At 50.3% G+C, this 15,711-nt stretch overlaps 7 protein-coding genes across 7 annotated transcripts; 2 read left to right on the forward strand and 5 right to left on the reverse strand.

Annotated features, from left to right (window-relative positions):
• Positions 1–531: 531 nt before the first annotated feature.
• Positions 532–2,473, reverse strand: AO090102000359 (arylsulfotransferase family protein; the record flags this gene model as incomplete). Its single annotated transcript, XM_001822501.3, has 2 exons — positions 532–1,971; positions 2,072–2,473. The coding sequence occupies 2 exons, from the start codon at positions 2,471–2,473 to the stop codon at positions 532–534; spliced, it is 1,842 nt and encodes a 613-aa protein (XP_001822553.3).
• Positions 2,474–3,727: 1,254 nt separating this feature from the next.
• Positions 3,728–4,838, reverse strand: erg20 (bifunctional (2E,6E)-farnesyl diphosphate synthase/dimethylallyltranstransferase; the record flags this gene model as incomplete). The annotated part of the gene is made up of 2 exons (XM_001822500.3): positions 3,728–4,651; positions 4,722–4,838. The coding sequence occupies 2 exons, from the start codon at positions 4,836–4,838 to the stop codon at positions 3,728–3,730; spliced, it is 1,041 nt and encodes a 346-aa protein (XP_001822552.1).
• A 499-nt stretch (positions 4,839–5,337) lies between these two features.
• Positions 5,338–7,553, forward strand: AO090102000357 (anaphase promoting complex subunit CDC23; the record flags this gene model as incomplete). Its single annotated transcript, XM_001822499.1, has 4 exons — positions 5,338–5,441; positions 5,506–6,223; positions 6,281–6,464; positions 6,517–7,553. The coding sequence occupies 4 exons, from the start codon at positions 5,338–5,340 to the stop codon at positions 7,551–7,553; spliced, it is 2,043 nt and encodes a 680-aa protein (XP_001822551.1).
• A 328-nt stretch (positions 7,554–7,881) lies between these two features.
• On the reverse strand, positions 7,882–8,697 carry AO090102000356 (uncharacterized protein; the record flags this gene model as incomplete). The annotated part of the gene is made up of 1 exon (XM_001822498.1): positions 7,882–8,697. One exon carries the CDS (start codon positions 8,695–8,697, stop codon positions 7,882–7,884), a length of 816 nt encoding a protein of 271 aa, XP_001822550.1.
• A 61-nt stretch (positions 8,698–8,758) lies between these two features.
• Positions 8,759–10,830, reverse strand: AO090102000355 (uncharacterized protein; the record flags this gene model as incomplete). The annotated part of the gene is made up of 3 exons (XM_001822497.3): positions 8,759–8,776; positions 8,842–9,802; positions 9,863–10,830. The coding sequence occupies 3 exons, from the start codon at positions 10,828–10,830 to the stop codon at positions 8,759–8,761; spliced, it is 1,947 nt and encodes a 648-aa protein (XP_001822549.3).
• A 671-nt stretch (positions 10,831–11,501) lies between these two features.
• Positions 11,502–13,114, reverse strand: AO090102000354 (SF3a splicing factor complex subunit PRP9; the record flags this gene model as incomplete). The annotated part of the gene is made up of 3 exons (XM_001822496.3): positions 11,502–11,526; positions 11,579–12,966; positions 13,025–13,114. 3 exons carry the CDS (start codon positions 13,112–13,114, stop codon positions 11,502–11,504), a joined length of 1,503 nt encoding a protein of 500 aa, XP_001822548.1.
• A 319-nt stretch (positions 13,115–13,433) lies between these two features.
• Positions 13,434–14,690, forward strand: AO090102000353 (ATP-dependent RNA helicase eIF4A; the record flags this gene model as incomplete). The annotated part of the gene is made up of 2 exons (XM_001822495.3): positions 13,434–14,610; positions 14,671–14,690. The coding sequence occupies 2 exons, from the start codon at positions 13,434–13,436 to the stop codon at positions 14,688–14,690; spliced, it is 1,197 nt and encodes a 398-aa protein (XP_001822547.3).
• Between the last annotated feature and the right edge of the window lie 1,021 nt (positions 14,691–15,711).

The raw sequence follows: 15,711 nt of genomic DNA on the forward strand, positions 1-15,711 counted from the left end.
GGTGTTGTCTCTTGAATTTCACATAATTCAAAACTCCCGTAGCGTACCTGTAAGGCGTACGTAAGCTGTCTACGTAGACCCGCATATCCATCCAAGACACCAACCAGCAGGACAAACTAGCCATACCCCAACCTGGCCGTCACTGCGTTTGTCGCTCTAGTGATAAGACGAACGTCGTAGCACAAAGTTCCTCTGTCCACGTTAGATATTTCCAAAGAAGGTTAGACAGTCTGATTTGCTTTTATCGAGGCGTCATCGCCACGAAGATTGCAGCAGGCCTACGTACGCAATGTCCAAATATACTAACGCGTAGCTCCATAGAATGGTTTCTTAATGCACCTGGCAAGAGGAGCCACAGATCCTATAGATCATATCGCCAGCGAGACCGTTTATAGGTCTTGAGACGGAGAGGCCGACCGGCTCGGGTAATTCTTTCTATTTATGTACAATCTTTAATAATTCTATGTAAATACGTACTGGGAATAAGTGCGAATAAGGTAACAGGCTTATTTATATCCACCAGTGTAGACATCACTTCCCCGTACACCTATCGTCATCATCTTCTTCAGGCCAACTTCCAGACCTCTCACCCCGCAACAGCGCGAACTCAACATCATCCATCTCTCCATCACTCAAGTCTTCGTCGCCGTTAAACCGATCCAGCGGCTGCCAGTTTCCCCGTTCTCTGTCCTCCGTACTCTGCGCGCCCGTCCTTGACTTGAATCTTCTGTATATAAACCAACCAGCAAAAGCGAGTACAACAGCCGATGCAAACCCCCCAAAGAAGAAAAGTAGTGAGTGGACAGGTGAATCCCCGTCATCCTCATCATGCCGTCCCACGACTGCTTCATTAGAATCTGGATCCCAGCGGACTAGTTTGGTGGTTCCTAGGATATGGCCTGTGGAGTTTAGGCCATGGGCGCGGATGTACGTTGATTCTGTGTCCGCGGGAATGGGAATGACGGTTTCGAAGCCGGATTTGGGCACCGCAGCTATGAATGTGTATGTCTTTGGGTTGGGTGAGTCCGCGCCTTCGAGAGCCCAGGTTACGACTTCGGTGGCGCCGTTCCAGCTCGCTGCGGCTGTGTAGTTGTAAGCAGAGATGTCGGGGGACGTCGTTGGGTGGCCGACCCAAGGGTATTTTAGGACGCGGTAGGACATGATGTTGCCGTCGCCGGAGGCGGCGCCGAAGTGCGTGTTGCAGAGGACGGTGCCATCGGAGGCGTATTCGGTCCAGGTTGGGATGTGGCCGTAGCCTACGAGAACTTTTGTGTTGCCGTTGCTAGAGGTGAGGAGCTGGACGGAGCCCTGCGATTGGCTGCTAATCGGGTCTGGGTTCCAGTATTCGTGGCGGACTTTGACGGTCATGTTTTCTTGATCGATGTCTAGGTAGAGGCCGCGGCTGGGTAGTTCGGGGGCGCCTGCGCCACGGGAGGCATTGTCGAAGATGGTGATGGCCGTGCCGTTGTCGCGGAAGCGGGCGTGATGTTGCCAGGAGAAGTTTGTAGCTGCGCCGTCCGAAAGGTCTGTGAAGTCGTTGTTTTTGCCGCCGAGGCGCCAGATGATGTCGCCTGTGCGGCCGTCGATGTAGGTGAGGCAGCTGGCGTAGCGGGATGAGATCAGATAGTTTCCCTTGGCGTCCTTTTCTACGCTGTTAATGTGAAAGAAGTCCCATGGGTGGACATCAGAGTCGCCATTGCCTTCGCGGTCCCGCTTCATGTCGGTGAAGTTAAAGTGCTCGGATGCTCGCCATTGGAAGAGAGTTTTCCCTGTCTCGATGTCAAGCTCTTGGAACGTGCCGTCCCAGATCCAGCCTTCTTCGAGACCGCCGACTGTTGTTAGATCTGCAGGAATGATGTCGTAAATGGTGATTAGTGCGGTGTCGTCTTGTGTGATGTGGAATTCGTGGAGATCTCCTGGGAGATGGTTGGCCGCGTTGATTTTATATACTTCTCGGTAGGAAGAGTCTAGCTATAGTAGGTTTAGAAAATTATGACTTGAGATGCATGTGGAGATGGTTGTTTCATTGCGTTTCGCATAGGTAGGTAAGGTAGGGGAAGATATGCCCTACCATATAATATGCTCCCTCTCCATGTCCCCCAACGCCATCATTGCCCATCCAGAAAGTTAGATAATCCTGCCCTTTGAACGTGTAGACATTCAGATTATAAGATTGCCCATAACGCTTTGTCCAGACAAGATGTCCGTCTTGATCAAGGATCATCGGCCCTGGGTTAGCTACTTTATTCCCTCGGGGCGCGATAAACGTGTAAAGCCCATCCTTGCACTCATCGCTATACTGCAGATAATTCAATGCCGGGCCGACGATGGGCGACGATCGATACGTCTCGGTAGGCCATTCCCCAAATTTCCCTTCGTCATAAGCAGCAGACTGGAAATAGGGACCATGATCCGCTTGTACGCGGGCAATCACAAGCACTAGAAGAATCAACACCACGTTTAACATGATCATCATCACCGGGTGGGGACCGACGAAGAAGCGCCCGATGTATATGTGTGGACAAACAACACTACCTACCGAAAGTCCGGGGGACGGGCGCCGTTTAAATTTATATTAGAGGTGTCCATCGTCAATGTATGGAGTAAAAAAAAAACGGATTCGTCAGCTGAATCGGCAGTTAGATTTTCATTCCTATACGCGCTGAATAGTCTAGCTTTCCGGTGGAGCTGCAGCCCTAATAGGCAGGCATTTCATCGTCGGCTTTTGCGCCGTGAGATCCACACTTAGCGCCCCGTTTTTCGTGGTTGACGAACCACTGATTATTGGCTTGCCAATCACTGATGCTCTTCATATCTGGTACTCCACTTGTAAAGGTAGAGTTGAAGAACGACATGAATGCGATGCGCAACCCCTTATTGTTTTCGCTGGGTGAGTCTTTGTGCTCAGGGCCATTCTGTGAAGTGGAGTGAGTGGGTGTCTTGGCAGGAGAATTTCGGGGTGGAGAACAATTAACTCCCTACTGGGGGTTGTAGGATTTGGTCTCTGGGATGGATTGATGGTTGATGCGATTGAAGTAGACTAAACGTCAGTACGCAGTGAGGTCCACTTGATCGTGGTGGTTTTTTTATTTAGCCGGCTTCGTCCGTCTTATGTCCGAACTGGTGGTTGGCCGAGCTGGAGTTATGATCATTAGTGGTTGAATCATGTCCTTGGCGCCATAGAGGTAGGAGAGAACATGACATATTTGTCGGAATTGAGAAGGAAGGAATTATCTTTGTGGTGTTTTGGGTTGATGCTTCGAATAGGCTGAATAAATGCATCGAAAGAGGTCAGCAGGGCACGTGCTGTCATGTTTTCACGTTCTTCTCCTGGGCCACACTTCAAGTTCCCACCTTCTCTTCCACTCTATAATTGAAGACACTTGATATGCTATACCATACCTACAGGGCTGCCAAGACCACCGCCAATGTTCGCAGGTTAGAGAGGTAGTACTAGTAATGTGGGCCACTGCATCCATCCTTGGCTGCTGAGTTGAGACGCTCGCATGAAATGCTGTACCACAATTGTCACACCCAAGGAGGCTCCCAAAATCAATATGTACTACGTTTCTTTTGCATCCATAACGGAGTCACAGTCATTAATATATATTTCTCTTATTAGGGGCTGGCTAATCTATGACGTGGCAAAAAGCGTGTAATTACAAGAAATAGAAGGGGTATCGTTCTTCTAATTCACCCAGAACAAAACGATCAGCCGCGAATGCGTTTATTTGGAGCGCTTGTAGATCTTGCCGAGGAAGGCGTTGAAGACCTCCTTCTTCAGGCCCCCAGACTCATCCACGGCAGCGATCTTCTCCTTCAGCTCGCCGACGATCTTCTCCTCGTACTCTTGGTAGACCTTCTCGAGATCTAGCTCCTTGTAGAGAGCCTTGACCTTGGCCTCAAGAGCGTCATCCTTACGGCCGTAGGCCTCGTCGAGGACCTTGCGCTGCTCAGCATTGCAGCGCTGGAGAGCCTGATTGACGAGCCAAGAGCACTTGTTGTCCTTGATATCGGTACCGATCTTACCAATGACTTCAGGATCGCCGTAGGCATCGAGGTAGTCATCCTGAACCTGGAAGTACTGGCCCAGAGGGATGAGGATGTCGTGGGCCTGGCGGAGGTTGCTGGGCGTGGCACGCTGAAGGTAGAGCAGAGCCAGGGCGACAGGCAGGTAGAAGCTGTAGTAGGCGGTCTTGTAGGTGACGATGAACATATACTTCTCCATGGAGAAGTTGTTGAGGTCGACCTTGTCCTCGGGGGCGGTAATCAGGTCACAGAGCTGACCTAGCTCAGTCTGCCAAGTAGTCTCGTGGAAGAGATCGATGAAGTCGGCGTAGGCGGGGTGCGAGCGGAAGTGCTTCTTGAGAATGACATAAATGGAAGATTCGAGCAGGAAGGCATCGTTAATGGCGATCAGACCGACACCCTCCTGACGGTACCAGCATGGCTGACCACGACGGGTGATCGAGCTGTCCATAATGTCATCGCTGACCAGGAAGAAAGCCTGGAGAAGCTCGGTGAGCCATCCCAGAATGCTGAGGTGCTTGAACTGCTCCTCGGTCAGGGGCTTCTCCAGAAGAGCGAGACCGGTGTCGGGGCAGGAAAGACCGCGGTTCAGCTTTCCACCGGGAACGTTAACATTGAGGGCCTGTTGTACGTAGCAAGAGTGGTCAGTCCATGTCCTCCGCAGCGAATCGTGCAAAAAACGGGGAGTATACCTTCTCAAACCACTGGAGGGCATTTTCGGGCAAGTTTGACTCCTTCGCATAGGCCAGGATATCTTCGGCCAAGGAGGGGAAGACCTCCTGGAAAGCGGCACGGTCAGTGGCAGGCATTCCGACGTGGGATTTATCGGATGTGTAAATTAATGATTGAGAAAAGGCGAGAGGGGCACAAGGAAGAGGGAAAAGTCGGGGGAGGAAATGATAGCTATCTAATATACCCCAATTGGTAAAGCCCCTCAGCGCTTTGTTTGCCCTGTTTGCCCGTCCATTGACCAATCAGAAGTTCCGCCTTTCCCGTACTGTGTACTCGGGTTCAACATTCTAAGGTTGTTGATGTTGATACCTTTTTGGTTCTTTTCCTTGTACCCACTAGGTCACATTCGCAATCATTTAGCGCTTCCGTCGGCGACTGGAACTGTGGGGATTGATCCGTCAGCTGTCTCAGTCAGAATTAGCAGGAAAGAACGAAACAGTCTTGTTTCGCGCGAGTGTCCCCCCCCACCATACAAACAATTGCGCATGGACATGATTGGCGCGACAGTCCGTTATTGACTGACCACCATTACTACGAATATCTGAAGAAACCGAACGCAAGATTTCCCTCGTCGCCATGGCGGCGCAGTTCACCGAAGAAAATGTGCAGGAGCTCAAGTTCCGGCTCGAAGATGCCACCATAAAATGTTCTGAGCGCTGTTTATACCAGTCTGCCAAATGGTACGACACGCGGGCCTTCACTCCAACCCTTTGAATGGAATTTGATGTTGATTGAATAGAACAGGGCGGCAGAAATGCTTGATGCCATTGTACCGATTGACCAATATGATACGGACCCCGAATCACCAATGGACATTCCCGATACACCCTCGACCCGTCCAAATCCCTACCTCCGAACCCAAGATCCTGTCGAAGCTTCCCTTGAAGCCCAGGAGTCCTACAAGTACCTCCTGGCAAAATCCTACTTTGATACGCGCGAGTACGACCGCTGCGCAGCAGTGTTTCTGCCGCCTACGATACCCCCCGTTGCACTTTCGACGTCGTCGCCGAACCAGAAGAAGAGACAGTCGTTAACCCCACAGAAGGGCAAGTCAAAGTCATCCCAGTATGCAGGAGGGAAGGATAGCAACGTGTCTAGGAACCCATATCCCAGACTGAGTCAGAAGTCATTATTTCTTGCTCTGTACTCCAAGTACTTAGCGGGAGAGAAGCGGAAAGATGAAGAGACCGAGATGGTGCTGGGACCGGCTGACGGGGGTGCGACAGTTAATCGAGAGTTGCCGGATCTTGCGCGAGGGCTAGAAGGATGGCTAACCGAGCGTCGAGAGAAGGGATTGGAAGATCGCAATCAGGGCTGGCTAGAGTACCTCTACGGAGTCATTCTTCTTAAGGGACGGAACGAAGAGGAGGCGAAAAAGTGGCTTATAAGGAGCGTGCACTTGAACCCATTCCATTGGGGTGCCTGGCAAGAGTTGAACGATCTTCTCTCGAGCACAGAAGATGTATGTGGCTGTTCCTTAATGCGCATTAATGCGGGTCGGATGCTAATTGTTAACCAGTTGAAACAAGTTGTGGACCTGCTCCCGCAGAACATTATGACACTTCTTTTCCACGTATACTGTAGCCAAGAACTATATCAAGCCACTGAAGACACATACCAGGCTCTCTCGGAGCTTGAAACAATCTTCCCCAACAGCGCCTTTCTTATGACACAGAGAGCCCTCCTCTACTACCATTCAAAAGGTATACACCATTTTATACCCGTGGCGCAACTGCAATGCTAACAGTCTGGTAGACTTCGAAGAGGCATCACGTATATTCACCGAGATATTGATTGCGTCTCCTCACCGTCTTGACAGCCTTGACCATTACTCCAATATATTATACGTGATGGGGGCGCGCCCGCAGCTCGCCTTTGTCGCCCAAGTTGCAACCGCAACAGACAAGTTCCGACCCGAAACCTGCTGCGTCATCGGAAACTACTATTCACTCAAGTCCGAACACGAAAAGGCCGTGATGTACTTCCGTCGCGCCCTCACACTAGACCGCAATTTCCTCTCAGCCTGGACCCTCATGGGCCACGAGTACATCGAGATGAAGAACACGCACGCTGCGATTGAATCCTATCGCCGCGCCGTGGACGTCAACCGCAAAGACTACCGAGCCTGGTACGGTCTCGGCCAGGCATACGAAGTCCTCGACATGTCCTTCTACGCTCTATTCTACTATCAACGTGCCGCCGCACTGCGACCGTATGACCCGAAAATGTGGCAAGCCGTCGGATCCTGCTACGCCAAAATGGGCCGTGTTCCGCAGAGTATCAAAGCCCTCAAACGCGCCCTCGTAGCTGGCTCCTACTACGCTGAAGACCCATCTCAACTGGGAGGCTCAGGCCGCAAGATCCTCGATCCAGAAACCCTCCACCAAATCGCAACACTCTACGAACGTCTCGGCGATGATGAAGAAGCAGCCGCCTACATGGAACTCACCCTGCAACAAGAATCAGGCCAAATGCCTGTGGAAGAAGACGCCTCTTCCGACAATGAAAACGACGATAATCAATCTGAGGCCGGAGCTCAGAAGTCCTCACGCCGAGCCCGTCAATCCTCAACATATAACCAGAACGACGACGATGATGACTCATGGCACGGCACAGGGCCGACAGTGACAACCTCGAAAGCACGGTTGTGGCTCGCGCGGTGGGCTTTGCGAAACGGGGATCTTGAACGCGCGGATCAGTTGGCGGGTGAATTGTGCCAGGATGGAGTAGAGGTTGAGGAGGCGAAGGCGTTGATGAGAGATGTGAGGGCTAGAAGGGAAGGAGATGAGTAGTCTGCGTTATTTAGGCTGTTCACTCTGTATTGTTATGTTTTGCCTGGAGCAGGCTTTCATTCTTACGGTAGCGAGGCGTTTGTGCTGGGTGTGCTTACGACCTGATATTTTCATCCTGAGGCTGGGCTGGGTGTTTTTATGATGGTTATATAGAGATGTACTATGGATTATTTATTGAAAATATGACCACAGCTTATAGGAGCAACCAATTAATATCCTTGTTAATCGTCTATAATAAGGATATGACAAATTAAGCAATAATACATAAATTATCGTAAAGACTTCCGTCAGTCATCAAACCAACCCCAAGGCCAACCAAGTATCATCATCACTCATCCCCTAAACCCCCAACCGACTCCAAAACACCCATAACCCTCCTATCAAATACAACAGAAACCCTAACCCCCTGGTCGACAACCCCCTTAGGAACCCCATCTAAAGGCGTACAAGGAACCGTCTCAACCCCACCCTTCAAGCGCCACGAAACACAAGCATAAAAATACTTCTTCCCGATATCCCCCCATGTCATCCGCACACAGGAGCTAGGATCGGTCACGTCTGTGCCCAGGTCCAGGAGGGACGAATCGAGGAGGAATATACTCCCAGTTTGTAAATGGCCGGGGTGATGAGAGGGCGCTTGAAGCCTTTTGTGAAGGTTGGTGGCTAGATCGAGGAGGGCTTGGCCTAAGGGTGTTTGCGTGGGATTTAGCAGGAGAATGACTAGGGCTGAGGTGGTTCTTGGCTGTGTCTTGAGTGATCTTGAGAGGAGGGATTTGATGAGGATGTTGAGATTCGGAGTCACGGTTAGGGGGAGTGTGCTTATTGGTTGTTCTGGATTGGATAGGTTGTTGTGGATGAAGTATATTGGGAGAGTTGTTAATGGGGATTTGGTGGTCTTTTGAGGGTTTGTCTGCTTTTCGATGACTTTGGGGTCTTGTGTAGAAGAATTAGTCAGTGTAGATGTTGTGTCTGAGTGGATTGTTATATCGCTGTTCTCAAACTCAGTTGATTTGCTTTGCTTGGACCTCGTGGAGTTGGTGGTAGAGGAATTGTTCTTTTGTTGGCGGGAGCCTTGGTGTGATGAGAGATTTTTGTTGCTTGTCAGGAAATTGCCATGCATATCTGAATCATCAGAGGGGGACATTGATGCCATTGACTCGTCAATATAGATAGGGATAGTATGTGCGGTTGCTGGGGTTCTTCCGCTACATATTTTCACGGAGCTGTTTGGATTTGGTAGACATGTCTCATCTACTGGTGTGCTTGTAGACCAGTTTGATAGACGCACTTTCACTGGACTCTGGGTCACTCCTGAAGAGCTAGTCAAGCTCTGGGATCGATCGACTATATACTCCGACGAGCCGTTCCCCAGCTTAAGACGTTTATTCCATTCAGTTTCTTCTTGCGCCAGCTCTTCTGAGGGGACTGCCCGGGCATCGTCAGCCAGAAGCTGTAGCTCTGAAAACGATGCTGCATCCTCAAACGATCTATCCCAATGAATCTTCATGATTCTCGGGAAGCGAAGCGTATAATATCTGGAGCCTGATGGTTTCTCAAACCCGCTACCTAGCATCTCGACAACAAAAGGAGTCCTGAAAACAACACCCAAGCCGGGGATGTTGCCCGTCCCGTACTCTATATCGAACCCATGCCCTGAATCAATGCCGCAGGCAGTGTACTCCCCAAACTGATTGAGGATCTGCATGTTCTTCGGGCTCATGCAATGACGATTGATCACATCGACCACCCGAAATTTAGGCTTAGATCTGGACTGCAAAACATCCTCTTTATTGAGAAGACATCCAATGAAGAAATGTGTCCATAATAACCTTTGGATCTGCTTTAAGCCACCGGCGTCTCGAGAATCATATTTTCCGCCGATGATCGCAAGGTCTACCGTATCACCTAGACCTGGGATGTAGTCTTTCTTAAGCTTAATCCAGCGGCCCATGGAGCCATTTGCTTGGCTGGGAAAGATGGTGAAGTAGGGGTCTTCGCAGCCTTTTAAGACAAACCCTTCCCATCGCTGAGCGACGCCCTTGGCGAAGATATTTTCTAGGTGCGACTGACTCCCAGACCGGGAGAAGTCTATGATTCGTTGTTCGGAGATGTCTGCGCGGCCTTCGATTACATGTACTACGTCTTTCAATAGTAATCGTCGCTCTCGGTGTGGTTTTTTCAAGCAAACGTCGTCGTCAAGGAGGAGGATATCGAAAAACACAATCATCAAATGCTCATAAGGTTGTGGCCTAGCACAAGTTAGAATCTAGAATGCCGATCTGAAAACATCATAAAGTTATTAAACTCACGGGGAATCATTCTCCGTCCCAATGAAAGTGCCAGAACGGGCGATAAACTTGCGTAGCTTATGGAAATCCATAATTTTGCCATGTCGATCGCTCCAAACAAGTAGCTCACCTTCCAGAATACACCGACGAGAGAATTTGCACCCCGGCCTTCCTATTCTCAAGGAATCTCTGACAACGTGATGGACCCCTGACCTATCTGCAGTAGAATCCTTACCACTTTTCGAGAATATCTGAATAGACCTAGAAGGCTTCGAGAGATCAACGTGTATTTGACAGTATTCACCATCGTACTTCCTCTCTATACTCATCCGACGGCGACCAATCATCTGACAGCAGTGCTTGATACTCCGAGCCTTGTAGTAGTCCGGTCGCCCGATCTTAATGCCAACCACTGGACTCAAATGTTGCATAGCTATCATCCCCAAGTCCCTAGCCAGCCCTGGCTCTGGATGTGGTGGAAAGTGACTAATAGGCTCCGACACCAGCATATTCAGCGTCGCCTCAAAATCATCCTGAAAAAGCAGAAAATGCGGAAGCAAAAAATGAAAGCTCTTCAGCGTTAGATTCCGCGGTAAAGTCACAGGAGAATAGTTCTTGAGTATCATGCGAGTCAGCCATTTTGCATCTCTACTACTCAATCGTCGGTATAGAGGAGACAGCGTCTCATCTACATCAACCGCAGCCCGTTGTCTACGCACACGGGGCCCGGAAAATCTGCACCGAGATGCAACTCTGTTCAAGGCATCATCAATCTCCTCGACGGTTACCTCCTGGCCTTCGCGGATGTGGTTTTCGGCCTGTCGCATGACATTCTCCACGCATCGTGCCAGATCTATGCCCCCGGAAACGCGCCATCGCTCGAGCTCTTCCCGCCGGGATGACCCGAGAAGTAGACAACGTCCTATTACCCTTGCCAGGGATGTATCCTGTAGCCAGTAAACTCTGTCTGTCCGCTTCTCTGGGAACATGCACGAGAGGACGGCCAACTGGTCGGTGTCTTTATTGCGGAGCCGTCTGCCATGTTGCTTGAACCACCGGGTCACCGTCTGAGCGTCTGGATCATGGGCTCTTGCTTCAGTAGTAGCTTTCAGAATCTTGTTATTCTCGAGAGAGGAAAGTAAATCACATAAATAAGAAAATTTGAAGCCCATCTATATATGCCTTTGTAGGCGGCCGGTTTCAAGTCACAGGCAAACTCTGGGGAACGGATAAATGCTGATTTAGACAGCTCACTCAAGACAGCAGTGTCATTCCTACCAAATACAGTTTACATTAAGCACAATGGCACTGCAGACATGACAGACTTTGACGCGAAATCTCAGGGAAACCACACGGGACCGCGTCCATGGATCGCGAAAGCACGTGATAGTTACCAATCAATTAGGCCATTATGAAAGCATTGTTACAGAAACAATAAGAAAATTGTGATATAGTCTTATCTTATTGATGACAGTAAAGTCTTATGTAGAATACATGAGGCGCGTAAGGCCATGCACTGATAAAGCTATTATTCCCAGCCAGACAACCCAATGGTATGAGACCCTACGGAAATGAAGAAAACAACCGTCAAACTCCAGGCTTTTAAACGTAAGATAGGCGGATATAGGAGAATATACGTAATGAGCAGAGGGAGCAGCGGCTACAGGATGCCCTGCTTTTGCAGACTGGTAAACGTTAGCACAATTCTCGTCGCATCGTAAGAGAGGGAAAACATACTCCAAGTAGATCCTTTCTGGCATCACGTTGCCCTCTGCGTCCTCCATCTGCACCACGTTGTCGCGGCTGTCCTTATCTTTCTTGCGGTCATGCTCAAGCTTTTCCCACAATCGAAGGGCGTCCTCGATCCTGGTGATCTCGCGGAAAAGGTTCGTATTCGAGGTGATACCCAGACACTTTAGACCCCAGATATGCAAGCCTTCCGAGAAGTGCTTGTCAAAGGCGCGACGACCCATGTACACGAAGTTGCCGCAAATCTCACAGGGGTACTCAACACCCAAACCGTGCAGCTTGTACAGCCAGTAAGGAATGGGCTTTCCATCCCAAGCAAGCGGCAGCTTAAGCGGGTTGTAAATCCGGTCATCTCCATCATCGTCAGATTGATCGCCTGCACGATCACCGCCAGCATTTTCGGATTCTGCGAGCAGCGCTTCGAGTTCCATCTGACGTTCTCTCTCAGTCATACCCTGCTTCCGCTCAACGTTGGTCCGCGTGGCTTGACGCTCAGCGTCCAACACCTTCGCCAACGACCGAACACGGTGCTCACGCTCTGCCACAGCGCGTTCCTTCAAACGAGAAGCAACGGCCGAAACACCATTTGCTGCTGCTGACTTCTCGCCAGAGTCACCGGAAGCCTTTTTGGCCTCGGCGGCGCGAATGTGTTTCTTGCCTGTCAAGTGATTCTTGTAGACGTTCTCGTTCTTAAACTCCTTTTCACACGCAGCGCACCAGATACCCTCTCCAGATCCTTCAGTCTGCGGGCCCTGAGCACCATTCTGAGCCGTCTCCTCCGACCACCCAGGGACCTCATTAGCCGCCCACTGCTTCTCAAACTCCTCATCAAAGCTACCAAAAAGCTTATCCGAGTCCTGCAGCGGCCTAGTCTTCTTGATAAACCCCTCCAAGTATGCCGCAAGCTCTCCAACATACTGAAAATACCTATCGGAAAGCTTATTGGGCCGCTTGATAAGCATCTGCGGGGGCGTGAAAGCGTCAAACACCTCGAGGTACTGAACGTACGTTAATCTCTTAACGCCAGGCAGGTTCAGGTAATCTTCGTGCGCTTTTGTAAGGTCCAAAAATTGTCCGAAGCCTTCTTCACCCGTAAACAGGTTATCGATGTCCATTCCGATCGGCTCGCCCTCATGGCGTTTGTATGCTCGCTCCAAGTTCTCCACGGGCTCATTGGGATAGCGCTTGTGAAAATCTTTGATCTCGTTTAGTTGCGTATAAAACTCCTCGAATTGGTCGCCGGTCGAGATAGCCTGGATCTCCTTCTCGCGTGCGCCGTCCGCGTCTTTGTAGATGTCTAGTAGTCTCTTCGACTGTTCGTCTATGCGGTCCAGAAACTGAGCGATTTCATGGTCGCGAGCTAAGCGATCCTTGATCTATAGTGACAGATAATTAGCTTAGGATATAATGTGTAGAAACGGAGAACAAACGCACGTTACGAGGCTCATCGGCAACGCGATCCGCAATCGCCTGCTCTAGTCTCTCCAGATCCTCGTGGATGAATCTCTGGTCTTCGAGAAGCATGGTGAATATACAGTCTTAACAACGACTGTTCCCGGGCAAAATATGTGATTCTCCAAGTACCGTAATGCTATCGGCAACTCGTCGCTGGCCATGAGAAGCTTTGCGGCGAGTGGCGATCACGTGATGCGGGCGGTGGCGCTCCAGGAAAAGTCGCGGTAGAAGCTTGATCGAGACCTCACATTAACTAGAGGGGCTACCACTATCGCGTGAATTGATATTTTTCTTTCTCAATCTCCAGTGGAACTAGTGAATTCAATATGGCGGACGGCATTGACAGACGGGCAGATGGTATGGACCCCAGCTACTTACCACGAAATACATGTATACTGACAAAGGCGCAAACTCAGACCGCATGGAGTTCAACACCTCCAAGGAGGTCACGGTTGCTCCTACCTTCGAGGACATGCACTTGAAGGAGAGCCTCCTGCGCGGTATCTACGCTTACGGCTACGAGTCTCCATCGGCAGTGCAATCGCGAGCCATCGTGCAGATCTGCAAAGGCCGCGACACGATTGCCCAGGCGCAGTCCGGTACAGGTAAAACGGCTACCTTCTCGATCAGTATCCTGCAGGTCATCGACACCGTTGTGCGCGAGAGTCAAGCGCTCGTGCTATCCCCGACTCGCGAACTTGCCACGCAGATCCAGTCCGTCATCATGGCGCTCGGCGACTACATGAACGTGCAATGCCACGCCTGCATCGGAGGCACGAATATCGGCGAGGACATCCGGAAGCTGGACTACGGACAGCACGTCGTTTCCGGTACGCCTGGTCGTGTCGCGGATATGATCCGTCGGCGCCACCTGCGCACCCGCCACATCAAGATGCTGGTGCTGGATGAAGCCGACGAGCTGCTCAACCGCGGTTTCCGTGAACAGATCTACGACGTCTACCGCTACCTGCCCCCGGCCACGCAGGTGGTGGTCGTCTCCGCGACCCTCCCCTACGACGTCCTGGACATGACGACGAAGTTCATGACCGACCCCGTGCGTGTGCTGGTCAAGCGTGACGAGTTGACCCTGGAAGGCATTAAGCAGTACTTCATCGCGGTGGAGAAGGAAGAATGGAAATTCGACACCTTGTGTGATCTCTACGATACACTCACCATCACCCAGGCCGTGATCTTCTGCAACACGCGCCGCAAGGTCGACTGGCTGACGGACAAGATGCGCGAGGCCAACTTCACCGTGTCCAGCATGCACGGCGAGATGCCCCAGAAGGAACGTGACAGTATCATGCAGGACTTCCGCCAGGGTAACTCGCGAGTGCTTATCTCGACCGACGTCTGGGCCCGTGGTATCGACGTCCAACAGGTCTCCCTGGTCATCAACTATGATCTCCCCACCAACCGTGAAAACTACATCCACCGTATCGGTCGTAGCGGTCGTTTCGGAAGGAAGGGTGTCGCCATCAACTTCGTTACCAGCGATGACGTGCGGATCCTCCGTGATATCGAATTGTACTACTCCACACAGATCGATGAGATGCCTATGAACGGTAAGACTCCCTAATCAAGTTACTCCCCAACTCAACATCTAACAAAACAAAACCCTGCAGTCGCCGATCTCCTCTCATAAACCTCATAACCATCCTCATATACACCACCAATCAAATCCACTCTCCACCCACGGGCCAATCACTAGTACCACACCCACGAACCCAAGTACGAGCCCTGTAAACCGCATAAAAAAGAGAAAGAGAGAAAGGAAAAGACCAACACCAGCGTGGAGGAAAAGGGAACATACCCAAATTGGTAAGCCTCCTAAACCCCCTGCAATTCATATCATATCCATAAATAGTACTCACTAACGAATTTCAGATACACTCCAATACACCAAAATATAGGGTCGGGAGAGAATCCAACCGGCAACGTCTTCTTCCCTTCCCCTTTCGTCTGTCTTCATTTTGAAAAAGGAGTTTTAGCTATGTGGGATATTTATTATTCATGATTCTTGAATTCGGGGATTTGCTGCTTCCATTTAGGTGATTTTATTATTTCAATCTATTCAACTGATCACTTTGTTCTTCTGAGATTATTGGTGTTCTTTGTGAGCATTGCCCCGTAGACTACTAGTAGTTCTTGGAGTGAATTGCCTTTTCTCGGCACTCCGCGAGTTTAGAGATTGTGAAAAAGCATGTCATCAAGTAGACCAAGCTGACTTTATTTATATATATAAAGCACCTATGATGCAGACTCTACCAATGGAGAGTGGAATAAGAATAACATGGGTGTGTGCTGAAACCAACAAATTGTGAAGGAGACAGGAGAGATAGATAAAGAGAAGAAATAAAGCACAACCAAACAAATCCCACTCACACCAGCCCAATCCCGCATGTTGTCCGAACCTTCCAGATCACCCAAACCAGAAGTCATAAGCGAACCCATGAGAAGCACCGTGTAACCTGTGTATGTGATGAGAAATGAAAAAGTAAACCATATGTGATGTGTGCCGTCCCTGACGCATCAATGCAAGGCAGGGGCAATTAATTATTGCTCAATAAGCGCAAATGGAAAACACGTATCAATCAGTAATGCCAAAACGGGAGCGCCAGCTACCTTTATCGAACGGACCACCAAGGACCAGGAAACGTGTATAT

This window comes from Aspergillus oryzae, chromosome 4 (genome assembly GCF_000184455.2).
Source record: "Aspergillus oryzae RIB40 DNA, chromosome 4".
Classification (NCBI taxonomy): domain Eukaryota; kingdom Fungi; phylum Ascomycota; class Eurotiomycetes; order Eurotiales; family Aspergillaceae; genus Aspergillus; species Aspergillus oryzae.